Here is a 25,107-nt window from a genome sequence, read left to right on the forward strand (position 1 = left end):
TACCCATGGATATTTACAAGGACGTGGAGGTTGCAAACAAGGGAAAGGTCAGAGTAGTCAGAGAGACATTGTCAATGTTTAATATTGTGCCCTTTTAGATTCTGCCAGATTTGCCTGCCCTATAAGTTGCTCTCTGTTGAGGCCCCCACTTGCCTGACTACCATGAGCATTAACCCAAGTGGTAAAAAGTTTCCTTTTGCCCATTTTTTTTTGACAAACCAAATATTCCAATCCAAAGTGATGACTGTTTCTAATGTACTTGAATGTCTTCATCAAAGGGCACACCGGGGTGTGTTAGTGGGATTCGGCACCAAGAGGAACAGCCTGGTCAATAGATTGCAGTACTTTCTGTGGCTGATTATTCAATATCATAACTGAATAAATCTAGGTAATTAAACCATATTGAAATACATTACAGTGTAGCCCAGAGCAGAGCATAATAATAGCTATGTCAGAGACTCGCTGCACAAAAAGCCTCGTTGCAGAGGAAATGTGAACCCAGAACCTCATTCAAGGATGTCAGACTCCCCATATTATTTTTGAGCCCTGTGGAAGACAAAAATCGTTCTCAATCTAATTCTCCCACAGTAATAATCGCAGCTCACCAGCCATACCTCCAAACACCCACTGTCACCGCTGAAGATATACTGCTTGGAAAGTTTCCTTGGGTCCGCCCACCAGAGCAAGAGAGCAGGCACTCACATGCACTCTGGAGGGCTCTCTGCATGTGATGATTGCTCTGAGATGCAGCTTTTGAGGGATCATAAATTATGAACAGCTGTGTGCTCATTCTCATAATTTTTACAAGATGATTATCATTTTGTGCTCCTTTCATGCTACTAGAAGTGGGGTGCCCATAGCTATCATGCTGTAGGCCCTTATGCCCCTGTGTGTAGAACACATTTCATTTCTAATCAAAAAAACACATAAAAATAAATAAAAATAAATCTTTAGTGCTCTGCTCTGCTCTTCTGAAGCCCCAGCTAATGTGACAATGAGGCAAATTGTCAAATTCAAGCTATCTTAGCAGTTCCCTATCATACATTTACATTGCCTCTATTCTGCATTAATATTGCAGCAGGAGCTGCAGCTTATTCTTTCTCAAGTGCTCAAGTGTTGTCATGTAGAACTGAATATGCATATTGTAACAGAAAAAATTGACTTTATAAGTCATTGCTGGGGCTTTGATGCACCCACTGACTCCTGAAAAAGGAACAAAATGTGATTTTTTCCCCCCAAAACAATTCCTCTTGGGGCCAGGGCAATAGTGCAGTTGTAATTCACTGTTGCATTAACTGAGTGCATGCGGTGAAACAAGGGACTTCTACTATGACTGCATCTGCAAGTCATATCAGATTAAATCAAACTACCATAGTGCATAAGCTGTGTGAGAACTGAACCATACATTCCCATCACATGTTCCAAATGCAGTATGAATAATAAGTTTGCTGAGTCTCCTGAGGCATCATCCAACTTCCAAGTGTGTTAATAAAAGTAGTGAATCTATTTTGGTTCTCCCTTACATTAGACCCTGCCTTATTTTGATCTTTATTCCAGTGATCAGTGAGTAATCTCCCAACTGCACCGTGGTACAGGCTAAATGCTGCTGCATTGTGCTGGTGAAACCAACCCAGTGAGAGCAGCTTGACTAAAGACTACAGTGCATTTTAACATTCTTGGCCAGGAAGAATCAATCTGCAGCAGTCCACAGGGAAAAAATGCTTAGCTCCACATTTTCAAGGTTCTCCTCGTATCTTTATTCCTGCCTACAAAACCTGAATAAGATGACAAAGCAACCGGAGCTGTGAATATGAACCAATACGCGAAACAGACAATAAAAATCTGAGAAATGCATGTCAGTCAAGATTTTTGGGGGGGATGGAATGGAAAATTGTCATTGTTCATTGTTTCTATGACCTACATTTAGGCTTTGCTACAAAGTGTAGAACCGAACTGTTTTCTTTTCCTCATGGACAATTTAATTTATCTCCATGAAACACAGCAGCTAAAGGCTCCTGTAGATGCAGCTGCATTAGAGCAGATTGATTACTTTGGGCATGCACAATTTATTTGACTTCAGTGTCCTTCCACCTTAGTGTTATTGCTTGTGTCAGAGTGTGAAATGTGCATAGTCTGTGTGTGTGTGTGTGTGTGTGTGTGTGAGAGAGAGAGAGTGAGAGAGTAGGCATTTTATTTACTGCTCTGATATATCATTTGTACAACAAATCACCGATGAATCTTTTTGTATTGCTATTGTATGTCTATATTGTATACTGTCTCTGTGCGTGTGCATATGTTTGTGTGCGCGCATGTGTGCATGCATGTATGTGTCTTTTTTTTTATGCATATGTGTATGAGCGTGGCTGCATGCATGCTTGTGCATAAATGTGCGTGTACGTATATGTGTCTGTCTCTGTGTGTGCGTGTGTGTACATGCAGGGGAGTAACGTGATGGAGGACCAGGATCTCAGAGACATGGGGATCACTGACCCGGGACACCGGAAGAAAATCCTCCATGCAGCACGCAGCTTGCCCAAGGTACTTAGCATCAATCCACGTTGTTGCATGCAACTGTGCTCCCCAGTCATGAATGAACCTCAGCACCAAGCCTGGGGAGTAATAGATTATACATTATGTAATACTGCCGCACCGATCAGGTTACAAAAAAGGTAGCAACTGCAATCCACTGCGGTGGCTAAAAGAAAAAAATTATAAATCATTAAATTTGTGAAAATGTAACAGTTGGCTCCAAAACATTTAAAGCGAGCTAAGGTGATGCGATTGTGGACACAAATGTCATAATGAAAATCATTTCGAGTCAAATAACAATTTATCCAAGCTGAAGATAATGACACTAACAGTATTCATGTAAAAGTCTGTGAAGTGGAAAACACTGTCTGGCTTTGTATTCCATAAAACCAGTTTTGGGGTGAAGTATTTGAAAAGAAAGTGAAGGTAATCAGACCGTGTTATTAAACTGAAGTACTTTTTAATGGGTTGCATTTCCAAAGGAAACTCAAGAACCAATGGATGTGCATGTGACATGTGGGTTATAATTGGAAAAAATGCCCAGCAGAGGTAAGGAAAATGTTTAGATTTAATCCAACAGTGGGGCTGTGATGAGTGTGTGCTGGCCTGTAAATGAGGATGCTAAAAACAGCAGCAGCGTCCACCGTCAGTGAGGTAGACTTAACCCTCCTATTCTGTTCATTTTGGGCTAACACTCATGGGGTTCCCGGTCACATGTGACCGGTAACATTGTATTTGATTATAAATCCACTATGATACATATTATTACCTAATGTTGTGTTAGATCTTTTTATCAACTTCTGCTCTTGTGAAAATGACAAGTTTTGAACTTCTATTTGCTATGTATGTGCTGTAGGCCTAATTTACCTGAGATCATACCATTCGTTTTTTAGGGAAAAACACATTATATAGATATTATTTTGACTATAACAAATACTCAGATGAAACATATTGTAGTATTTATCACAGAGTACTTTATTTCAATGTTTTCCAAGTACACTGTTTTGAAAACATTTCAATTTTCTAAATAGTGGCAAAAAATAGCATCTTTTGTGTTCCCGTCAGCATTGACCACTATGATTTAGTTAGTCATCCTCATGACATTTTCACATGGAAGCTGACCGTTCCTCTCAGGTGGGGATGAGGTCCAGGAAAAATGACCATTTTTGGACCGAAAGGTGACCACAACTTCAGCTGGGTCTTCTTCCTGACACCTGACACCTGACAGGTGTCAGGTGTTGGCAGTTCCCGTGGAAGGTTCCCGTGAGGGTTGCCATGGAAGCCAAAAAGGGGGAAAGTTGTGTGTGTCTGTGTGTGTCTGTGTCCATGTGTGTGTGTGTGTGTGTGTGTGTGTGTGTGTGTGTTTGTGTGTGTCTGTGTGCCTGCTCAAAGACACCTACATGTTGGGGTCTGGGAAAGAAGTTTGAGAGATACTTTTCCGTGGGGGTTGCCATGGAAGCCAGAAAGGGGTATGAGGTGTGTGTGTGTGTGTGTGTGTGTGTGTGTGTGTGTGCCTGCTCAAAGACACCTACATGTTGGGGTGTGGGAAAGAAGTCTGAGAGATACTTTCCCGTGGGGGTTGCCATGGAAGCCAGAAAGGGGTATGAGGTGTGTGTGTGTGTGTGTGTGTGTGTGTGTGTGTGTGTGTGTGTGCCTGCTCAAAGACACCTACATGTTGGGGTGTGGGAAAGAAGTCTGAGAGATACTTTCCCGTGGGGGTTGCCATGGAAGCCAGAAAGGGGTATAAGGTGTGTGTGTGTGTGTGTGTGTGTGTGTGTGTGTGTGTGTGTGTGTTCACACACATCTGTGTCTGCTCAAAGACACCTGCATGTTGGGGTGTGGGAAAGGAGTGTGAGAATGTGTTTAACTCTATTTTATACACTAATTGTAGTCTTACCCATTCATTTCTAATGACCGGTCATTTGTGACCGGGAACACGATGGGTGTATACAAGTTAAATAAAACATTCAAAATTAATAAAAATTCTCCAAATTTATTTTATGTGTTCAGATGCCATGTGTGAACAAAGTCATGGAACCTCATGACAAACAGATGAAATTAACTGCATTTTTTGGAGCGAAAACTTGTACACCGGTCAGATTTGACCGCGAACACGACAGGAGGGTTAACAAGAAGCCTTTGAAAATGCACCGTATTTTCTCTTTTTAAAGTGCCATATTGGTCTTATTTTTGACTTGTTGTCAACAGTTGTCAACAGTCATGATCACATCTGTCACATCAATTTTAGAAATCAATCATTTCTATAAACAGACTCTTTATATACATTATACAAAGTCTGTAGGCAAGGGACAAAATTTTGGCATTGGCAGTGTTCTAGTTTCCACTTGGTTTCCGTTGTAGTCTGTTTAGTTGCCGTTTGTCATCCAGGTGGTTTTATGAAGGTAAACAGTCTGTCTGGGAAGTGAAACAGGTGCAATGTATTGGCAGAAATGTCCTCTGTTCCGAAAATGCCTATTTGTGGATTGTGTGGAGACATGTTCGACTCATGTAATAAAGGAAACGGAAGCAGTTTACGGCTTGTTTTGGGATAAAACCTGGAAAATTGGCCACAGAGTCTAAGATTGTCATCAGATGATAGCCAGTGGGTTCCCAGATTGAGAAGTCAAGGCTAACTTACCCCAATTTGCTCCCATTCATGTTCAAAAAACGTGGAAAAAAAACCTGCTCTGTGAAAGCTGAAAATCACTACGCATAGGTAATTCCATCTTGTGAACACTTGGCCAGCACATTCATTCACTAATATCACTCTTTTACTCTATTATAAACACTTAAAATTTGAGCATTAATACCACATGTGTTCTGTGTTCACATTTGTTGAAAATGAATGGAAGTGAATTGGGAAATCGACCTCAAAGCTACCAAAGCGTATTCTGTACATGTTTATGCGGCCGTGATGGACAGATATGATCACGACTCCTGACTAGAAGTCAAAACAGGACCGGTGAGGTCCTTCAGGTACCTCTTCTTCAATATGAAAATTATTTTTGCTTGACTGTGTATGTCTGCCTGCAGGTGAAAGCGCTGGGCTGTGATGGCAGCACCTCTCTCGCCTCCTGGCTGGACGGTCTTGGCCTGCATGAATATCTGCCCAACTTTCTGTCAAGTGGATACCGCACACTGGACTGTGTCAAGAACCTGTGGGAGCTGGAGATCGTCAATGTAAGTGCACCATGGTTACATTTTGTATTTCATTCTGAGAGTGACTTACCATTCAGCATCTTTCATAATGACGACCAAGGCATATGACTAATCTGGCCCAGACCCTTTGCTGCATGTCATCCCCTCTCTCTTTGCTGCCTCTGTCCACTGTGACGGCCTAATAAAGCTGAAATGCCCACACAGAGCCTGAGCATAGAGCGGTGCCTCTAACCACTAGACCACCTTGATGTCTGGATTTTCTGTGCAAGTTAAGCAGCACTTTAAAATACAAAGCCAAAATAACTGAGAGGAGCTTTGCTAATGACAGCATTAGCGTAGAAGCATAACAAAAACATCTTGGAAATTGTTGAGTAATTAGTAGATAACTAACAGATAAAATGCAAATTAAGAAGCAATTGGATGATTCCTGACAGGTCACATGTAATTTGGCAAACACTAACAGGCATTATGGAAATGATGTAATGTTTAATGCTAATGGGCAATTACAAAGCAGGCCTAATGTTTTGGTTGAGCATGTGTGCTGATGAGTGTATCAGTGTGTGTGTATAGGAACTTGACAGACGCCTTTTAATATTTTCCATTGACTAACCTCTTCATTCTGGGTTTACTCACTGTACAATTAAGCTTTTGTTGTTGTGCAGTGGTCATGCAGACAGTCTAGTGGAGCTGTTTCACCAGACTGTGCCCTGTTGAGGAAGTGCAGTAAAACACCGCTGAATGACCACACAGCTAACTTGTTGCCACCAGTCTCTGTTTATGCCAGTTACCATTACAAAGTTACTTATACATTCTGTTGCAGTCGAGACATCCAGTTATGTCAAAGTCAGCATGACAGGTTAAAAATCAAGACAGATGATCAGGTTTGGTTCACCAGCAATCTAATACAAGTGGTTTCACTGCAAAAACACAAAATCTTACCAAGATTATTGGTCTTATTTCAAGTCAAAAATGTCTTATTTCTAGTCAAAATATCTCATTACACTTAAAATAAGACATGATCACCTCAGAAGTAAATTGTTTTTAGACAATTTTCACTTGTTTCAAGTGAAAATTCACTTGAAACAAGTGAAAATTTGCTTGTTTCATTGGCAAAATTTGCCAGTGGAAAAAGTGAAAATTCACTTGAAATAAGTGAAAATTAGCTAGAAACAAGAAACAAATTTTGCCAATGAAACAAGCAAATTTTCACTTGTTTCAAGCAAATTTTCACTTGAAACAAGAGACAATTGTCTAAAAACAAGTTACTTCTGAGGTGATCATGTCTTATTTTAAGTGTAATGAGATATTTTGACTAGGAATAAGACATTTTTGACTTGAAATAAGACAAATAATCTTGGTAAGATTTTGAGTTTTTGCAGTGTTGGAGCCTGTATGAAGGAAACAAGTGTATTTCTAGTCAAAATGCTGCTCCCACTTAGCCCTGGGTCCAATGCAACAAACAGAAACAGAGATGGTGGAGGGTGATGATGTGGTGGCAAATGTCAGAAATCAGCAGTGGCTGCAGCAGTGGCAGTAAGAAAGTGGCAATCAAACATTAGAAGAAGTGTGTGAGGGATGGCGTCCAATAGACTGTGCTATACTATAGTAAGGCAGGTATAAGGGCAGGGTACACGCAGTGTGCCGAGTAGCAGAACTGCCTATGAGCGTCTTGGCAGAACTCGCTTTGCCCATTAGATTTGCTCCATCCTCTGTCCTCTCTTTATCATCTTACAGCAAACAGTATCAAGCTTCAAGATGATGTACGAGCTGATTTTCATTCTCATATAATCCCAAGGCTCTTTATTCCTGTTTGCACTGTCTCTCGTTTCACGCACCTCGTGCTTAGCGGTCTCTCCGGAAAACACGAGAATAATGAAAACGGCACCAAGGATACTGAAAACTGGCCAGTTCCCTCTCTGCCTTTTTGACTGGAGCTGAATGAATAATTAAAGCCCTCAGACAAAGAGCCATATTGGCCCGTTATGGAAGGTTTTGTACCACCAAAATAATTCAACATGTATGGTTAATAATTTGACATGCACCATTACTGGATGCATATGAATGTACATAACCTGCAATTTAGCTAATGAGGCCTGTCAACATAAAGCTGATCTGTTCTGGTTGTCTGGCTCGAAGAAGCTGAAAAGGAATATGGCAGGGTTTAGCAGGCAGAGTGCACAGTTGAGACAAAGTCCTAAAATACTTTAAATTTAAAAAAAAGAGATAAGATGAGACAAGGATGGCATATTGTCCTACAGTTTATTTACAGATATCTTTCTTATTTGCATATAACCTGTTACAAATCACCATTTCTTTCTCTGTTATCCAAGCACTATATTCTAAAATGGTACCGTGAATTATGGAGTGTCCCGGGAAGGAGACAGTGCTGTACTCTGAGCTTACGGCAAAACAGATTGAGGCTGAATTATTGACGAGAGTCATTTCTGTTTGCCCCTGGATGCTTGCCAGTGAGGGATGCGTGCCACCAACTCTGTGTCAGTGTATTTTGGATATATCTGTATTAGTTTAGCCTAGTTATATTATAGCGTGTGAGCTAATGATGTGACAGTGCACTGGACTGTCTGCTTCATACTGCGTCCCCGCACTGTCCTCTAGGTTCTTAAGATTGGTCCCCTGGGCCACAGGAAAAGGATCATTGCCTCTCTAGCGGAGAGACCCTACGAGGAGGCACCGACCAAGTCCCACCGGCTCTCCCAAATCATGGTAAGACTGATGATGTACTGACTGATACGGCTTAGGTTTATTAGGTTCCTCATTAGCTGGCACCAGGATGACTAGTCCTCCTTGTGGAGTCCACATCCAACAACAGTGTAATCCAAGATGTAGTGGGCGTACAGCTGAGGATGGTGTCTAGTACTGTCCAATAAGGCACTGAAATGCCAGTCTACCCAAAGCAATTTAAAACACTAGGTGTTAAAATGATTTATATACAGGTGATTACAATATGAATGAAAACCTTAACCCAAGTCAGTGGTGCAACTGTAACCACTGAGCCACAGGACCATACTCTCAGTGATAATTAGGTAAAAAAGATTGGATATGCTTAATATGCCCCATTAAAAGATGTGGGTATGATTGTGTACATCCTCAAGATCACAGACACGTCCATGACTCGTACGTATTCACCGTGTCACCAACTTCTGTTACAGGAAAATACAGAGGGCGTTCATTTTTTTTAAACAGTGGATATCTAATTTTGGAATGAAACCCTTCAATACCATTATGTTCACAACAGTGAGATACTCAGGGCTGAATTCCCAGGCAGATTAAACCGGACTAAAAAGAATGGAGAATCTCCATTGAAAAGGCTCTTTTGTCAAGGATTAAGCTTGGATGTAGATCAGGAAAGCCAGCCCATACAGACAATGCTGTCAAATCATTAATTTCTCGTGTGTGAGTGTGTGTGTGTGTGTATGTGTGTGTGTATGCTCTATTTCACACAGGCTTCGCCCTCTAACAGGGCTCTGTTGGCTTAGCCACTCATCTGTTTGCCTCAGTGAATTGAAATTGCATGCATGTACTCAAGACAATAAGGAGGAGCCTACTCACCCTCTGGCTTCTGTCTTTGTATGAGGTGAGGTTACCTCTACTCTGCATCCAGTTTTCTGCATGTGGATAAGACAGGATCCTCTGGCACTCCACTGGCAAAGTTTTGCCTGACCTACACTGCAAAAACGCAAAATCTTACCAAGATTATTTGTCTTATTTCAAGTCAAAAATGTCTTATTTCTAGTCAAAATATCTCATTACACTTAAAATAAGACATGATCACCTCAGAAGTAAATTGTTTTTAGACAATTTTCACTTGTTTCAAGTGAAAATTCACTTGAAACAAGTGAAAATTTGCTTGTTTCATTGGCAAAATTTGCCAGTGGAAAAAGTGAAAATTCACTTGAAATAAGTGAAAATTAGCTAGAAACAAACAAATTTTGCCAATGAAACAAGCAAATTTTCACTTGAAACAAGAGACAGTTGTCTAAAAACAAGTTACTTCTGAGGTGATCATGTCTTATTTTAAGTGTAATGAGATATTTTGACTATTTGACTTTTGACATTTTTGATCCTGGTAAGATTTTGAGTTTTTGCAGTGTATCCCAGACTGAAATCACCGTCCCCATGCTCACAGGGTGCGCTTAGGTCCTGGTAGAGCTAGATCCTTTCCCCCCGCCCTCCAGAACTGCAGTTGGAACGCTATTACAGCGAGACAAAATACGGTGGTAGCTCTCCCCGGCCCAGCTCTTAAATCTCCTGCTGCTGGCCCTCCCAGCCGCAGCGGGAAGATGACTGATGCCACCCCGGAAAGACGCTGATGACAACTCTTCTCCCCCCCTCTGTCTCTGCCCAGGCAGCGTCCCGCTCCTGTGCTGCTCTGCCCGCTCCGGCTCCTCTCTGCACAAGAGGAACATTAGCAGCTGGTTCACTGTCTGACAGAGCCTCCTCGGCACTAGCCACACAGGCTCAATTGGAGAGGGCAAAAGGTCCTCTCGCTACTCCTCGGCTCATTCAAGAATCATGGGGCAAAGCTCAAACGCATTCAAACAAGCGACTCAGCGGAGAGCCGAGCCCGTGCACGGGTTCAGCGCCAGCCACGCTTGTTTCTCAGTCGGCCTCCCCAGAGCTGCTGCACTCTGTCATCTCTTTGCACGAGAGACAGACATGAGCGACAAGTTGGCACTGTCTAAGGGAGCGAGTGTGTATTCATGTTATGTGAATCACAATATGCGTCTTACCCCTTAAAACGAGCAAATTTATTTAACTATTCTCATGACGCCGCCCGTGCCCTGTCATGTCTGTGCTGAACAAGAGACAGACATGAGCGGTGGGCCGGCTGTCTCTCTCTCTCTCTCTGGGCCGGCACTTCACTGGAAAGTTGGGCTTGACTGTTGAGTGCAGTGAGCTCTCACAGAAAGCCCCAGCTGTCACGCTGCTGCCTGCTCTCTGACTGTACACCACACCAGGGAGATACAAGGTCACATGGTCACCAGTTGTCTCACAGCCCTTCATTGCCACGGCCTCAGCCCGTACACAGTGGCACCGAATCAGGTCTGTGTGTGTGGCCAGTTGTCAACACATCATGTCACAGCTGGGGTGGAGTCATCTGGCCTCACCCCCTCAGCCAGCAGAGATCTATCAGAGAGCAAAGCCTGTATTAAATAGAACTACAGTTACATGTGGTAACTGTAGTTCTGCGATCACAGGCAGAGCCCACTAATGAGTCACCATGCTGCTCCACAAGTGGCTCAGGACGTAGTATAGAGCTCAGCTGGCATAATATAAAAAAAAAGTTAGGGATATTTGGCTTTTGGGTGAAATTTATGGAAAATATAAAAAGTTCACACTACAGTGATATTACATCATGAAAGTAGGGCATTTAAGTAGAAGCATACACTGGTGATTTCCTCATCTCAAACAATTTCTTGAAACAAAAGCCAACAACAGTGGTGGATATACCACAACAAAAAATGTCAGTGTCAATAACTTGTCATGTGCCCTTGAGCATCAATTACAGCTTGACAACGACGTCTCATACTGTTCACAAGTCGACTTATTGTCTGCTGAGGCATGGCATCCCACTCTTCTTGAAGGGCGGCCCTCAGGACATTGAGGTTCTGGGGTACAGAGCTCCAAGCCTCTACACGGCGACTCAGCTGATCCCATAGGTTTTCTATGGGATTCAGGTCTGGAGAAAGTGCAGGCCACTCCATCTGAGGTACCCCAGTCTCCAGCAGCCGTTCCCTAATGATACGACCTCGATGAGCCGGAGCATCAAACACCTGATGTGAATTTTGCCGTTAAGCTCCTTGTTAGAGAACAGCAACTTGTGCAAAAAGTACTGAAACATTGAACAGTTGGACATGTGCATTCAAAAGTTTACAGAAGGTCACATTAAGTTCACCTGTAAAGGTTATAATAGATAGATAGATAGATAGATAGATAGATTTTTATTGTCATTGCACAATCATATACGTATAATAATGCAACGAAATTAGGGCTAGGCCTTTCGGTGCAGGGGAGAATAGAAAGCACCGTGCATTCTGCTAGTTGAATAGCCAAGTCCAGTAATAGATGGCTGCAGCCATGTCTCTGATATCAGAAAAAATGCAACAGTCACGGAAACACTTGTTGGATGTGCAAGCACAGTTCGTCATCCCGTGTTCGCCATGGACCTGGCGCTGGAAAAAGCTGGGAGGCGGCGGCCCAAAGGGCTGTCCTTTCAGCCGTGTCAACGCACCGGCCCTGCAGCCTCGGCGTCCTCCGGAATGTCCTGGCAGCGACGAAAGTCCGGTGAAATTGGCATCCCGCAGCGCAATCCCAAGCTCAAAATGCATTTTAGGATCATCCTGAAATTTCACCCGAAAGCCGAATATCCCTAACTTTTTGTGAGTAGTGTCTATGGTGAGAAGTCATAGAGCAAAGAGGCTCATCCTCACTGGGAGAGTATGTGCATGCAGATTCCAGTATGACGAGGCAAATCATTGAGTGGGTGAAGGATCATACCAGTGATTTTGAATGTTTGGTCCATTTACTACAATTTACCCTCATTTTACTTTGCAGTAAACCATTCGTCTTGAAGGTGTATTAAAAATTACACAACATATAATCAAAATCCCTTGATTTGTGGTTGAAAAAGCCACCATATAATGTTCTGCTTCTGCAGCTCACAAAGTTGTCATGTCATAAACCACAGAACTGATAATTGGCTGGCGAAATCAAAAGTTTCCCCGGGGGCAGAAGGAATCTGCCCAATTTCAAGTCATCAACACACAACAGTGCTGCTGCTTCTAAGAAAATTAATGTGGATGACTTTATTATATTAATACTGGAATACTGATGTGAAGAAAGTTTGAAGTCTCTGAAAGTTCATTTTTATATCATTGTGGAATCAATGGAAACCAGTGGCTGGATAAAAGGGAGGAAAATTATGTTGCAGTTCTAAAATATGACTGCTTGCTTTGCGAAAAGATTTGCAGAAACATGACGTAAATACATTTTTTAGATGTTAGGCTAAACATGCAACATCACTGGTACAGACCTTTATGCTAAAATAGCTAATAGAGGGCTCTACATGTGATTATAGAACTTGAGATGCCATGCATAACTTTTTTTTTGTATGTCCAAAGGCGCTTATATGTACGTGTGTGAACATTTGCTACTTCATTTGCATTCATGTGTTTCTTGTTTGTGTTTGTGTGTGTGTGTGTGTGTGCGTGCTCATGTAGTTCCATGACCTCCTGTCCCAGACATCTCCCCTCAGTCAGATGGACCCGTACACCAGTCGATCGATGGACATGCTCCTGCCCCTGAGCGAGCCGGGGCGGAGACGGAGAGGAGCGGACCAAGACTGCAGCGTATCTCTGCGCTCCTACAGCGAGAGGCCGCGATCTGTAGTAGGTTCCACCTTCAGTCCCGCGTATCACATGTGCCATCCTGAGGCACGCCACTCATACCTTTACGGGGGAGTATTTCAAGGGGGCTGAAGGGTGCCTACATAGTCATATGCAGAGGTATATTACTCAGAGCTATGGCTGCTCTGCGTTGATTGTGCTGAACAAAACAGATAAACAATGAGATGCAGAAATCATCCATCAGCAGAATAAGGGAGCGGATGTGTGTGAATTGTGAATAATGAGGTGCAAAATCAACAAACCACAGCAGGCAGATTGCAGCCCATGTTAACCTAAAGACTCGTACCCTAGCATAAATATTAATGGGAACAGTAGAAGGTCAAAAAGTGAAACCATGATAATGTTATGCGGACTAAAGCCGGGCTCACACTTGAAGAGTTTAGGGCCACATGATTGGACGAGAAATCTGGGGTGGGGCATTGGTTGGTACACATGTACCCAAGATTATGTGGTGATGTGAGGGGTTTACAGATTTCTCACTGTAGACCACTACTAAAGAAAGTTAGTGCACCATGCTCGTCTCCATTTTGCTCACAACTGCTTCCCCATGACATCACGTGAGCTGGTGCATTGCACAAATTATTTGAAAAGATGTTGAAAAGACATTTTTGCCATATATTTTAACTAGGGATGCACCCAAATATGAATTCATACACGGCAAATAATGAATTAACGGCTTTCTGACAAATAAATTACCCTTCCTAACAAAGTTCAGCCTTAAACAATACATGCAATTTCTTCATGATCTGAATGTACTTGCGAGGGATACCGCTATTTTTTGCTGTCTTTGACGTCCAACCCTTTAATTTGACATGAATTTAATTTAATTTGAAATGTTTCTTTTGATTTGCAGAATATATAGTGGTAGAGTGGGTTTTCTAAACCTATATAGTTTTAATAAGCAGGAATTTTAGTCACTTTAAGTTTAACTACAAATTGATTTGTGGTTAATTTTGTGGTTTATTTGTGGTTTAAGCCACCCCATTTGTTCCCCTGAATCTGAATTATTCTGCCCCAAAACAAATGGTGATGTGCCATTATTAGATTTAGATCTTAAAATCGGTCAGGATTTTAAAAGTCCTGCAGTCTGAGCCTGGCTTCAGCAGACTTTGCATCCTAGTGTACTTCAGTCAGATATCTTGTCCTTGGCCACTTTGTCTGAGATATACATCTTCATACCCAGAGCCTGTACATGGCCACCATATGTGTGTGGTTGTTTGACCGGTGGATTCTGCTGGTCAGAACAAGTACACTACACCCTGTACAACATTAAACGTCACTGTTAATACCAACTGAGGTGTTCCTCTGTGAAGAAAGGCTTCCTTCCAGAGAGAGCTCCAATAGTTTCTTGTAGTGTGATATTGATTAGGAGGCAGCCTCCTGCTGCCTTACAGGAGAATTCAATTGGTTCCATGTCACTCAGGTTAGTCATGTATCCTCTTCAGATGACATTCACCAAGGATCGCCTTGTGCCTCTGCAGGACAGACAAAGTGATCGACACAAAGAGTCGCGTTTAAACCTCCGGCCGCCGAGCCACTCTGCTACCTACGCCACAGTGTCCGCCTGGCACCACCAGCCTGAGAAACTCATCCTGGACTCCTGCGGGTACGAGGCTACTGTAAGTCACTTCCACAGTCTTCCAAAATTAACAAAGGTGTTAGCATGCTTGATCCAGGTGCTGATAGCCCTTATTGATTTCTGCTGTTTAATCTGCTCCTGCCACTAAGGCTAAATGAATATGGAAGGGGATTTTCTTCTTATTTTTTTCCCCACTGAAACTACTTAAATCATAAAGAGCAGAAGGAGAGCAAGGGAGGGGACGAGTGCAATATGAATTTTTAGGGGTTGAGACCACTGAGACCTGGATGGTGCAGAAGTAAGCTTAGTACAGCATTTGAAAGGTGGCAGAGGTAGGGAGGTAGAAAAAGACACCACATACTAGAAGCCCTATAACATCATTTCTTGACGTTAAGCCTATGCACCTCTAGTAATGTAGAGGTGTAGTAATGCATGCAGAGACTAAAGATTGTTGCACTGTGGGGGGAGTTTTCATTCATTTCACAATGCACATTTTAAAAATTCACTCTCTTCATTTCTTAATGTTAGGCTTTTTTTATTATTATTATTATTAGCCTGAACTTTTTGTAGCAAAAATTTTTTACCTTTTTGAATTTTGAGGAAATTCCACGTCCAGAGTTGCAGGTGAATTATGCTGCTACACTGGGACACTTCTCAGACTTTGAATGTATTCCTGTAGTGTATTTATGTGGTGTAGAGTAACCAGAGGGAGGAAGTACATTTACCCAAGCACTGTACGTACATACAATTTTGAAGGACTGACACTTGCCTTGATGGTCGTTTTCATTTTGTGAGACTTCATGCTACATTTGATGGGGAAGTATTTAACATGTTACCCCACTATATTTATCTGACAGCTTCAGTTACTTTACAGATTATACTTTTATATACAAAGCATGCAATAATCTCATAAAATATGGTGCATTATTAGTGTTCAAACTGCCCAACAGAAAAGGGAGTTTAACACTGTGCAAGGGGCCATTTTTTAGAGTGAGTACTTGTATTTTTTTTTTTTTTATAATTGTGTGTGTTTTACAGTTAATAGTGAGTGTTTTCTAAAGATTTTGAATGCAGATATTTCAGTTTGAATGGTGTGTTTTTCCAGCTTGTATAGGTACTCCTACCTAAGCAAAAAATCGGAGTCTTCTCCATCAGCAGCAGTAGTAGCTTCGCTGCAGTTTATAAAGCGCTGTAACATTTCATCTTGCACATAGAATAATGTGTCAGTCCTGTTCCGTGCAGCCTGGTTGTCTTGTTGTCAGCACAAATGAACCATGTCAAAATCCCCGTGCATCTGCTTTGTACGGCAAACACAAAGCAGTTTTTATTCTGAACTGACCCCGGCTTGCTGTGCTCTGCTGTTTAATTCCAGTACCTAGGATCAATGATAATCAGGGATCTGCGAGGGATTGAGTCCACTCAAGATGCCTGCGCTAAAATTAGGGTAAATATTCATTCTTAATTTGCACTCATCTTTTTGAACAAATGGTTTGCAAAGTGCTTTACAAACAATAAAGATAATGAATAAAGTCCCGTAAGATAAATGATGAAAGGGTCAAATGTGGAAACAATGCGAGGTTATAAAAAAAGAACAAATGCAACAAGAAACAAAAAAAGGGTAAAAAGCAAACACATTCTTTTAAAGTGACTTTAATGAGTTTTGCCAGCCTAAGCACACAGCAATAGATGAATATGCCATGATAGCCTCTTTTTTTCTGGTTATGCTAGAAATCAAAGGATTCCAGAAAGGGTCCTGTCGTCATACTGTCCATCACCTATAGAGGGGTCAAGTTCATTGATGCAGCCACAAAGGTAATGCCAAAACACGCTGGTTTGTGTCTTTCTCTCTTGCTGTCAGTACACAGACTGACTCCCAGTTGTCCCTCACTTGCTTCCAATCCTCTGCCCCCCCCCCACCTCCTCTCCTCCCATCAGACCATCGTTGCAGAGCATGAGATCAGGAACATCTCCTGTGCAGCCCAAGACCCAGACGACCTCTGCACATTCGCTTACATCACCAAGGACCTGAAAAGCGGCCACCACTTCTGTCACGTCTTCAGCACCGTGGAGGTGGTGAGTGACGTAACTGCACGTGCTCAGAGATGAACGCATCCATCTGAAACAGTCCGGAGCGAGCAGCGCCTTGAAAAATGTCTAATGTGAAGCCAGTGTGATTTGTTGGGTATCTGCATGCAGCATCTTATAAACACCAGTCCCTTGATTGGCTAATTGAATCGCTTGATTGAAATTCTGCTCCCGCTACGCGTGGCATTTCCATGTACAGGAGCAGATTATGTTGTAAATTGCGTCTCAGTTCCTGTAAAGGTCGGATGTCAGTCTGTTTGCTTTGGCGGAGCGGCCGGTATTGATCTATTGTTAACTGAAGAGAAACACTTTGGAACTGAACTGCAACAATCACTTTTTTTTTTTCACAAACACAACACAATTTTAAGCTTCACTAATTTGCAGTTAACCCAGCCGCTCCGTGTGCGGTGTGTTACGGAAAAATTGCTTTTGCTTTTCTCTGAAAACAAACATGTTCAGCCAAGAGCCTGAGGATTGTAATACATAATAACTATAGTAATATTGTGAAGGGCAGAGCTTTTGTTGTGTGCTGCCCGACAACAAAAAATGTTTGAAAACAAGCATTTACAGGGGCAACAAAATAATGGGAACAACAGAACAATAATTACAGCAGATCTTATATAAGAATTCATCTAAGCATGAATAGTGATTTTGCTAGCCTGAGACTGAGACACAATGGCTTTACCTGATGAGCTCCAGCACATAGTCTGTGCTCTGAGTCAGACTTGAAAAAATCCATTTCAATTCAATTCAAACCAGCAGACAGCTGGTGTGAGGACAGGGTTGTGGTCCAAGCTGTGGTTGGGACCTTGCATTCAACATCGACCATTTTCAACGCACATGTTGCTCTTCTGCGACTTTTTCCTCCGCACAGACACAAACCTATGAGATCATCTTAACACTGGGACAGGCGTTTGAGGTGGCCTATCAGCTGGCAATCCAGTCCAGGGCAAGACAGTATGTCCCGCCTTCGTCTCTGGGCTCAGAGGTCATCGAGACCAAAACCAGCCGGCCTGTGTCTCAGTCATGGAGCAGCATGAGGAGATCAACAGTGAGTATCACCCTGTCAGCGGTGCAGAAACATCGCAAGATGAGGCAGATTGTTGGATGCTGTGTATACCAGTGTGTGTGTGTGTGTGTGTGTGCATATGCCTGTGTTTTGTCTTCTGAATTTGCCCCACTGGTTAGAAGGACAGATGAAAAGCAGAAGCATGCCTATGTGCATTCATAATCAGAAAAAGGTCCACAGACCTTGTGACCGACTTTTTTCCCCGTCACTGAATTCCCACCGAGCCGCCTACAAAGGAAGATTTGCTGTGTGTGGTGAAAGTGATGAGTCATTATTTTGCTACCAATCTCATCTAGCCTAGGCCCCCAACTCTGTGAGTCACTCACATCAGGGTAGATTTTCCTGTGGGCATATTATATATATATATATATATATATATATGCGAAACATGATGAATGAATCGCCTTATTTTTCTTGCTCCCGGGCGGGATGTGATTTCCTCTGGGATGTTTCCGAGGGCTCAGTCCCCACGGATTGAGCCATCAGCTGTTTCCTCACTATTGATTGAGTAGGGGAACAGTTAACGTGGACGTATACCCTGGGCTATGTATTGATGTATTGACTGCTCAGGCTGCCTATAATGAGCGCTCAGTGATCACTGTCACCTGAGAGAGCTGCACAGCTGGAGACGTGCACGCCGCCCGGACCACATGCTTATGCAGACCCACAAATCACTTTGCTTTACCATCATAATATGTGGAGTAATCACGGTGCTGCATAATGAGCCCGGCGGGGTGTAGCTGGGCTCAGGTTTTAGAAGAGTCATGGGGAAAAGTCTCATCTGCCGCTCGTGACCCGATGCCAAGCAATCTTTGAAGCCATGGACCGTATCATAGATTTCCTCAAGGACTTATTAGAATACCAACAGGAGGAATTTCTGCTCAATAATATGCTAACTTTAAAGGTATACGTCATCCAAAAGGGATTTTATATCATGTCTAACTTTTTTGTAGTTTTGAATGTCTGTAGTGTCAGGGTTGACAGTGAGTCGGCATGACTCCCAGGCTGGAGGCACATGAGTGCACGTGCACGTCAGCTGCACACAGGTTAACAAGCATTAGAGCATTTCCCGGAGGTTTTTTATTCAGAACTTTTTGATTTAACTATTTTTGTTGGGCAGTATGTCGGTCTGTTCAGCTTTAGTTCAGGGCATATCTAGAGATCTGCTGGGTGGATTGCCATGAAATGTGGTGAGCATATTTATGGTGACCTCATGACCCTTCCTAGTGCCACCCATCAGGAAAAATTATGGCGTGTACACAGAATCTTAAAATCGATTGGGTGGATTGACATGTAATATGGTCAGGGGCGCTGCCAGGAATTTTGGGCCCCATGAAAAAAAAAAAAAAAAAAAAAAAAAATATATATATATATATATATATATATATATATATATATATATATATATATATTTACTCGATGATGGTTTAATAATTTTATATTAGTTTTTACCTATTTTTTGGGGCCCCTATCAGGCAAGGGCCCTTGGAATTGTCCTAACTTTTCCCCCATATACGGCGGCCCTGAATATGGTGAGCACATTCATGCTCCCAAAGGCAAGATTCCTCTTGATACCTTTCCTCTAGCGTCTCCCTTCAGTGAAAATGTCAAATGTATTCTCTCAAAATCCTATGGTTGCATTTGCTTTGAAATTTGGAAAGCACGTCCACGCTACCCAGAGCATGAAGCCTGTTCATTTTGGTGACCTCGTGACTTTTCATACTGTGCCACCCTCAGGCCAAAATGTCAACTTTGCACTGAGATATCCCAAAATGTTATCAGTGTAGTGCTGTGATATTTGGTGAGTGCACTCATTCTACCCAAAAGAAGATTTTCCTGTCTTTGACCTTTCCAAACATTTGACTTGTACACAACATATCTCTAAATGTAATCGATGGATTGCCAGGTCATTTGCTGAGTGTACGTATGCTTCCCAGGGAATGAACCCTATCAGTTTTCATATCATCGTCGCCATTTCCTCTAGCATCACCCTTAGACCAAAACGTCAAATTTGACATCGCAATCTACTGGGAAGATTGGTATAACATTTATTCAGCACATTAAATCTAATCAGTGATTTCATGAGATTTGGTGAGTGCATTCTTACTCGCTAAAGGAAGATTCTGCTTGATTTTGATGACCCTGTTACCTTTCCGCTGGCACCCCCCCTTAGGCCACAATGTCAAATGTGATCTCTCAAAATGAAATTTGGAGAGCAAGCTCATGCTACCCAGAGGATGAGCCCTGTTCATTTTGGTGACCTCATGACCTTTCCTCTAGTACCACCTTCAGGCCAGAATGTACAAACTACCTGCATCAAACCAACGCGGCCCCACTAGTGGCAGGCCTGTGCTTGTTTGCCATTATTACATCAGTCCAAGACTTGGACTGCTGGATATTTTTTCGTATCCTTTTCGCAGTTTTTTGTCAAAGTTGCCAATCAACTTGATGCCACAAGAGCTGGTTACACTTTTTGAGACTTATTTTGCGTGAGGCATGGCATGAAAACTTTAGGGCAATTCATGGTGAATACATACAAAATCGATAGCATAAGGGTGAAGTATTCCTTTTAGCTTTACCTTTAACACCTAGTGCTACTGGATTTCTTCATTGTCCAGTTGGTGCATTTAATTGCTCTGTCCCTCTTCTCTCTCCCCCTTTTTTAACATGTCTTTGTTCTTGTCTTCTTGGTCCTCTTGCTTCCCAGGGTGCCCCTCTGCTAGAATGCCGCTGCTGTTACTGTCACACGTGTACTACCCACCGTCCTTCCTTCCTCCCGTTGCACTCTGTTAGCCCTGGAGTCCAGGTCCTTCTCTCTCCTTTCCTCTATTCAACCCTTCATCATGAGCCATCTGCTTACACGCCTCTCCCCCCTCCCTCTTTTCTCCTCCTTCGTTTTCTTGTTCTGGTGTGCCGCAGTGCACTTTATCTCCTTGGTTTGTGGCCTTAATATTTCAAGCATAAGCGTTCTCCTCATCCTGTTCCTTTCTCATCTCTCATTTTCATCTCGCATTTTTAGAGTTTTAGACTCGCCATTAGTTCAAGTTCTGCTTTAGGTGGTTATACACTTTTTTTCAGAGAAGAGAGAGTGTCGTGATGGGGCTTATCTACTGCATTAGCTTATATGGCAGTCGGCTTAATTGTGTCAGTGAGTGTTTAATGCATAGCATTCATTAAGAAGATTGTTCAAGTGGCCTCTGTTGGATGGTTTTAAGCTTCCTTTGTCATAAACATTGATTGAATGTCTGTCTTGAAGTGAAAGTAAACAGGGATACCATACCAGCGCAGACTTCAGTGTCAAAGAGGAATGCTTTGAGATTGCATCAGTGCTGATTCATGCCGCTCCAAATTTGCCCATTCCAGTTCCTATGCAGCTACAAGTAAATCATTGTATGTGGTGGTTCACTCACTTTATAACAATAGCACCCATGTTTGTGACCCATTGGCGCAGAGCACATGTTGCTTTTACTGTCTTAGAGCCGCTAATCCGTCTAACCCCCCGAGGGTCATTTGCTTGTGGTTTGCTGTGGTGGGTTTCAGGGTTCCTCAGTGCATTTTCTGTCAGACATCACCCATGTTGTGGATTGAGCCCTGAGTGTCTGTGATTCTAACATGATCACCGGACTGCGCCTCTAATCCACATGCACGTGCATGTGAGCTGAGGACTTGTCAGTGTGGCGCAATGGCCTCCGCTGCCGCCAGTCTCACGCACCTCCTCTCGCCCCCTCCCCCCTCCCTCCTCCTCCTCCTCCTCCCCCCTGGCAGATTGACCCTCTGGAGCTGGACGCAGACATGCAGTCCCTGGGCAGCACCACCTGGCTCTTGGACCAGCGGGACTCCAGCAGGCGCCCCGTCAGCACCAAGTACGAGACCACCATATTCTGAGGCCGGATCCCCCCACAGCCCCCTCTCCGCCCCGCCCCGCCCCGCCCCGCCCCGTCCACCCCCCATAGTCTCCTCCTACCCTGCATCCGGTTCTTGGTCTCCTACTCCCCCCCCCCCTCACCCACTCTCTCTTCTCTCGCTCACACACACACACACACACGAGCCCCGTGCCTTCTCACTGTGATGGTATACGCATCCCTCAGGGCTGCCTACTCTTGCACCCTCTCTTTGCCCTGCCCAGTGACCTACACCAACCTCTTACCTGCCATGAAAACACTCCTGCGGCTCTCCTGTGCCTCCCCGACTCCCCTGGCAGCCTCCCTCCCCTGTTGCTGCTGCAGCCAGTGGCGGAGCCCTGAAATGGATAATCCCAGACTGAACTTTACAGTGGCCCCGCTCTCTCTCAACCAAACTGCCTCCTCCTTCTCATCCTCCTCCTACTGGCAACTTGCATCCACCTCCAACCCCCTGATAGGTCCCAGAGGTTGCATCTTTATTATTTTTCTTCTTTTAGATCATTTAAAAAAAAAAAAAATATCCATAGGCAAAACAAGCATGTTGATTTTATAGATATATATATTTTTTGTACACATCCACACTGGCTTGACATGACATCAACTTAGCGATAACTGAGCAAATGTTAGGTTGACATTACAAGGCATCAAGCCTTCATGTAATAGCAAAAGGGTCCTTGTGCTGGGATGCTGTCAACAGGCCCTTTTGATATCACAGACTGATGCAATGAGTTTTGCCACGATTTAAATCCCACATCAGTTAAATAACCTACTCATCAAAAGAATGGTTCTTTTTCACAGACAATTTTTTTTATTTTTTTATTTTATTTATTTTTTTAATTTCCTTGAATCATTTGCTATTTCAGTTGTTTTGCCCTCAAGTCAGTTAATTTTTTTCCTTCTTCCATCTGTAGCTTGTCCTGTCTTACCAGGCATCTACCACTGTGAGGCACTGTGAGGAGGCTGCTTTGCTAGCATGGGATGCAAGATGGACAATTTATCAGTGAAAGACATAAAAAAAAAAAAAAAAAAAAAAAAAAGCAACATGCAGCAGACAAACTTTTTTTCTACGCATTTGTACAATAATCATAACATGATGGATCGTTCATGAATCTATCACTGATGTCTGAATACAAATGGACCAAGAACTGAACCTGACCCCCCTATACACTTATGGGAAGACTACTTTCCTACACTTTACCAAGGACAACAGCCTTAGTTGTCTGGCAATGGTTTCGGTTATATATAATCAACTGAGCTGCCCCACCACCATCACCACAGTTACACCCCACCGACTGCACGCCTCCCTCCTGCTTTTAAAAGACTGACGACACTTCTAAATCCCTGGTGTATTAAACTGACTGTGTTAATAGAGAACTTCAGGCTGAGACGAAGCAGATGTGTTTTTATGACGGTACAGTTTTGTCCAGATGAGGATTCTAGTGGTAGCTCTGGCCTTGTTTTTGCCCCCCGTGCCTCTCAGCATTCACAGTAGCACTGAGAGACTGCAAATCACAGCGTCGTCTGTCACTTGCAAAAACACTGTGTTAAAACGTGGCACTATCCCTTTTAAGAACTTCCTTTTTTTTTTTTTTCTTATGGTGCAAATGGGACATGGTAACTCAATTCAATTTGTGATGCTTTTTGACGGACACGGGCTTAACTGAAATACTCTGGGAGGGAGCGATTAAGGGAGGATCACAAGGGATCCCAACTCTGATACAACCGAGAAGAACCAAAACCAAACCAAAACCAAAAAAAAAAAAAAAAAAAAGAGAGAGAAATGATGCCACCAAAAAAACAGATTATTTAGTGTACTGATATTGGTTCCACATTACACTATTTTGGTAATCGACACAAAATATCCCCAACGTGATTTCATTTGACTCTACTATAGTAATGAGCCAAAGCACAAAGTGCTGCACATTTCCTAACATAGCATCTTATTATCATGATTACATGGGTAGTTATCCATGCCGTTTCACGTCAATTTAGCACGCGCAAAGTATGTCACTTGAAAATAAACGGCATTAAAAAGAATTAATTCCGCTACATTTGAAGAGCCAAATCTAAATGTTGCTGGGTATCGTATCGATGCGAATGGATTTGCTATGCTGAGAACCTGACACCATTTTTTATTTCTCCTGCACTGTGACTCTCAATGCTTGTCTGGAGTCTACACATATCTGTGGGTTCTCCTCTGTCTGCACTACCTATTGTGCGTGCTGTATGCCTTGTCTCTGTCTGTCCTCATGGGGGTTTGGACTGTTACATCACCGGCCACTGTCCCTGTTTCTATGTGCTGCAGGAGAAGTGAGGTATTGAGCTCCTCTCCAGAGGACAGTGTGTGAGACAGTGCTGTCTGGAGACTGACTGTTAAGATGTGCTGGTCTGTGTGCGGTACTGTGGCTGCCTCATTGCCACTCTGTTCTGACTGTTACCTGTTAGCTTCCACTGATGATGCATGTGGCAGTGTTATGTGTTTTGTACCCTGGATGCACTTGGCCTGAACAGTCTTTGTATGTACTGTAGCAGTGTCTTGTTCCATCCCACCCATTCACCATCCGCTTTTTCTGTTCCCTCTCTTCGTTGACCCATTACAGCAACTCACCTCATCCATCCACCTGCTCACTGTCGTCATTCCTCCAAAAAAAAAAAAAAAAAAAAAAAACAACAACACTTTGCAATGTATGTTCTTCCATTTTGTGTATGTCACCAAGACACTTTTCAACCTGCTCCAGTATGGAAGCATAATATAAAAGCATTACGTTTTAATGAGCAGCAGCTATTTAAAGCAAAGCCTAAGTTTTGGTGGCATGATATGGCTGTGCATGTAAACCGGTCTTTTAACATCAGTGTTTTCCTTGTGTAGCTCACCCAGCGTTCAAGTTTCCGGATACCAAGCTGTGAGTTGAAGGGGAGCAGCCAATGTGACTGTGTTTGCGTGTGTAATGTTAGAGCGCAGAGGAGTGGAAAGAGATAGAGAGAGAAAATGAGAGGTAAGCATTATGAAGTGCGCAGGGCCGACCAGTTAGATCTAACTCTGTATATCCCTCGCTCCTCCACTGCCCCTGATATGAATCCCAACACACGGAGGAGAGGTACCCTGTCGGCCCAGATCACTGGCTCAACAGGACCTGCCTCTCTCTCCTGTCTTGACAAAGGTCACGTGTATTTCCTGGCCTCCCTCTGACTTTCTGATCTTGTCAATGTAGGTACTGTAATGTATAGAGCACTATAGAGCATTAATGATATAGAGCATTAATGATTATTTCTATTGATTCAGGCCTATTGGAGATAGTTACTGTGAGAATTAAGGGTAAACTGAATTGTAATAAAATGTAGAGAAGAAAAAAAAAA

General features: G+C 42.9%; 1 protein-coding gene across 3 annotated transcripts in view; it reads left to right on the top strand.

The window, feature by feature from the left end:
• The window catches only part of anks1ab (ankyrin repeat and sterile alpha motif domain containing 1Ab), a 45,301-nt gene extending 20,870 nt beyond the window's left edge, over positions 1-24,431 (top strand). Inside the window, exons 4-15 of one of the 3 annotated variants that reach the window (XM_030051720.1) lie at positions 2,440-2,538; positions 5,563-5,709; positions 8,305-8,412; positions 12,930-13,097; positions 14,561-14,734; positions 16,067-16,138; positions 16,423-16,506; positions 16,630-16,767; positions 17,654-17,830; positions 20,556-20,654; positions 21,614-21,711; positions 22,662-24,431. In XM_030051720.1, the coding sequence (XP_029907580.1) occupies positions 2,440-2,538; positions 5,563-5,709; positions 8,305-8,412; positions 12,930-13,097; positions 14,561-14,734; positions 16,067-16,138; positions 16,423-16,506; positions 16,630-16,767; positions 17,654-17,830; positions 20,556-20,654; positions 21,614-21,711; positions 22,662-22,695 (1,398 nt within the window). In that variant the 3' untranslated portion in view covers positions 22,696-24,431. Of the gene's footprint in view, positions 1-2,439; positions 2,539-5,562; positions 5,710-8,304; positions 8,413-12,929; positions 13,098-14,560; positions 14,735-16,066; positions 16,139-16,422; positions 16,507-16,629; positions 16,768-17,653; positions 17,831-20,555; positions 20,655-21,613 lie in introns of all 3 variants that reach the window. The other 2 variants (XM_030051721.1, XM_030051722.1) reach the window with 2 other exon arrangements.
• Positions 24,432-25,107: the final 676 nt, after the last annotated feature.

The sequence above is a fragment of the Myripristis murdjan genome, chromosome 5, assembly GCF_902150065.1.
Source record: "Myripristis murdjan chromosome 5, fMyrMur1.1, whole genome shotgun sequence".
NCBI lineage: Eukaryota > Metazoa > Chordata > Actinopteri > Holocentriformes > Holocentridae > Myripristis > Myripristis murdjan.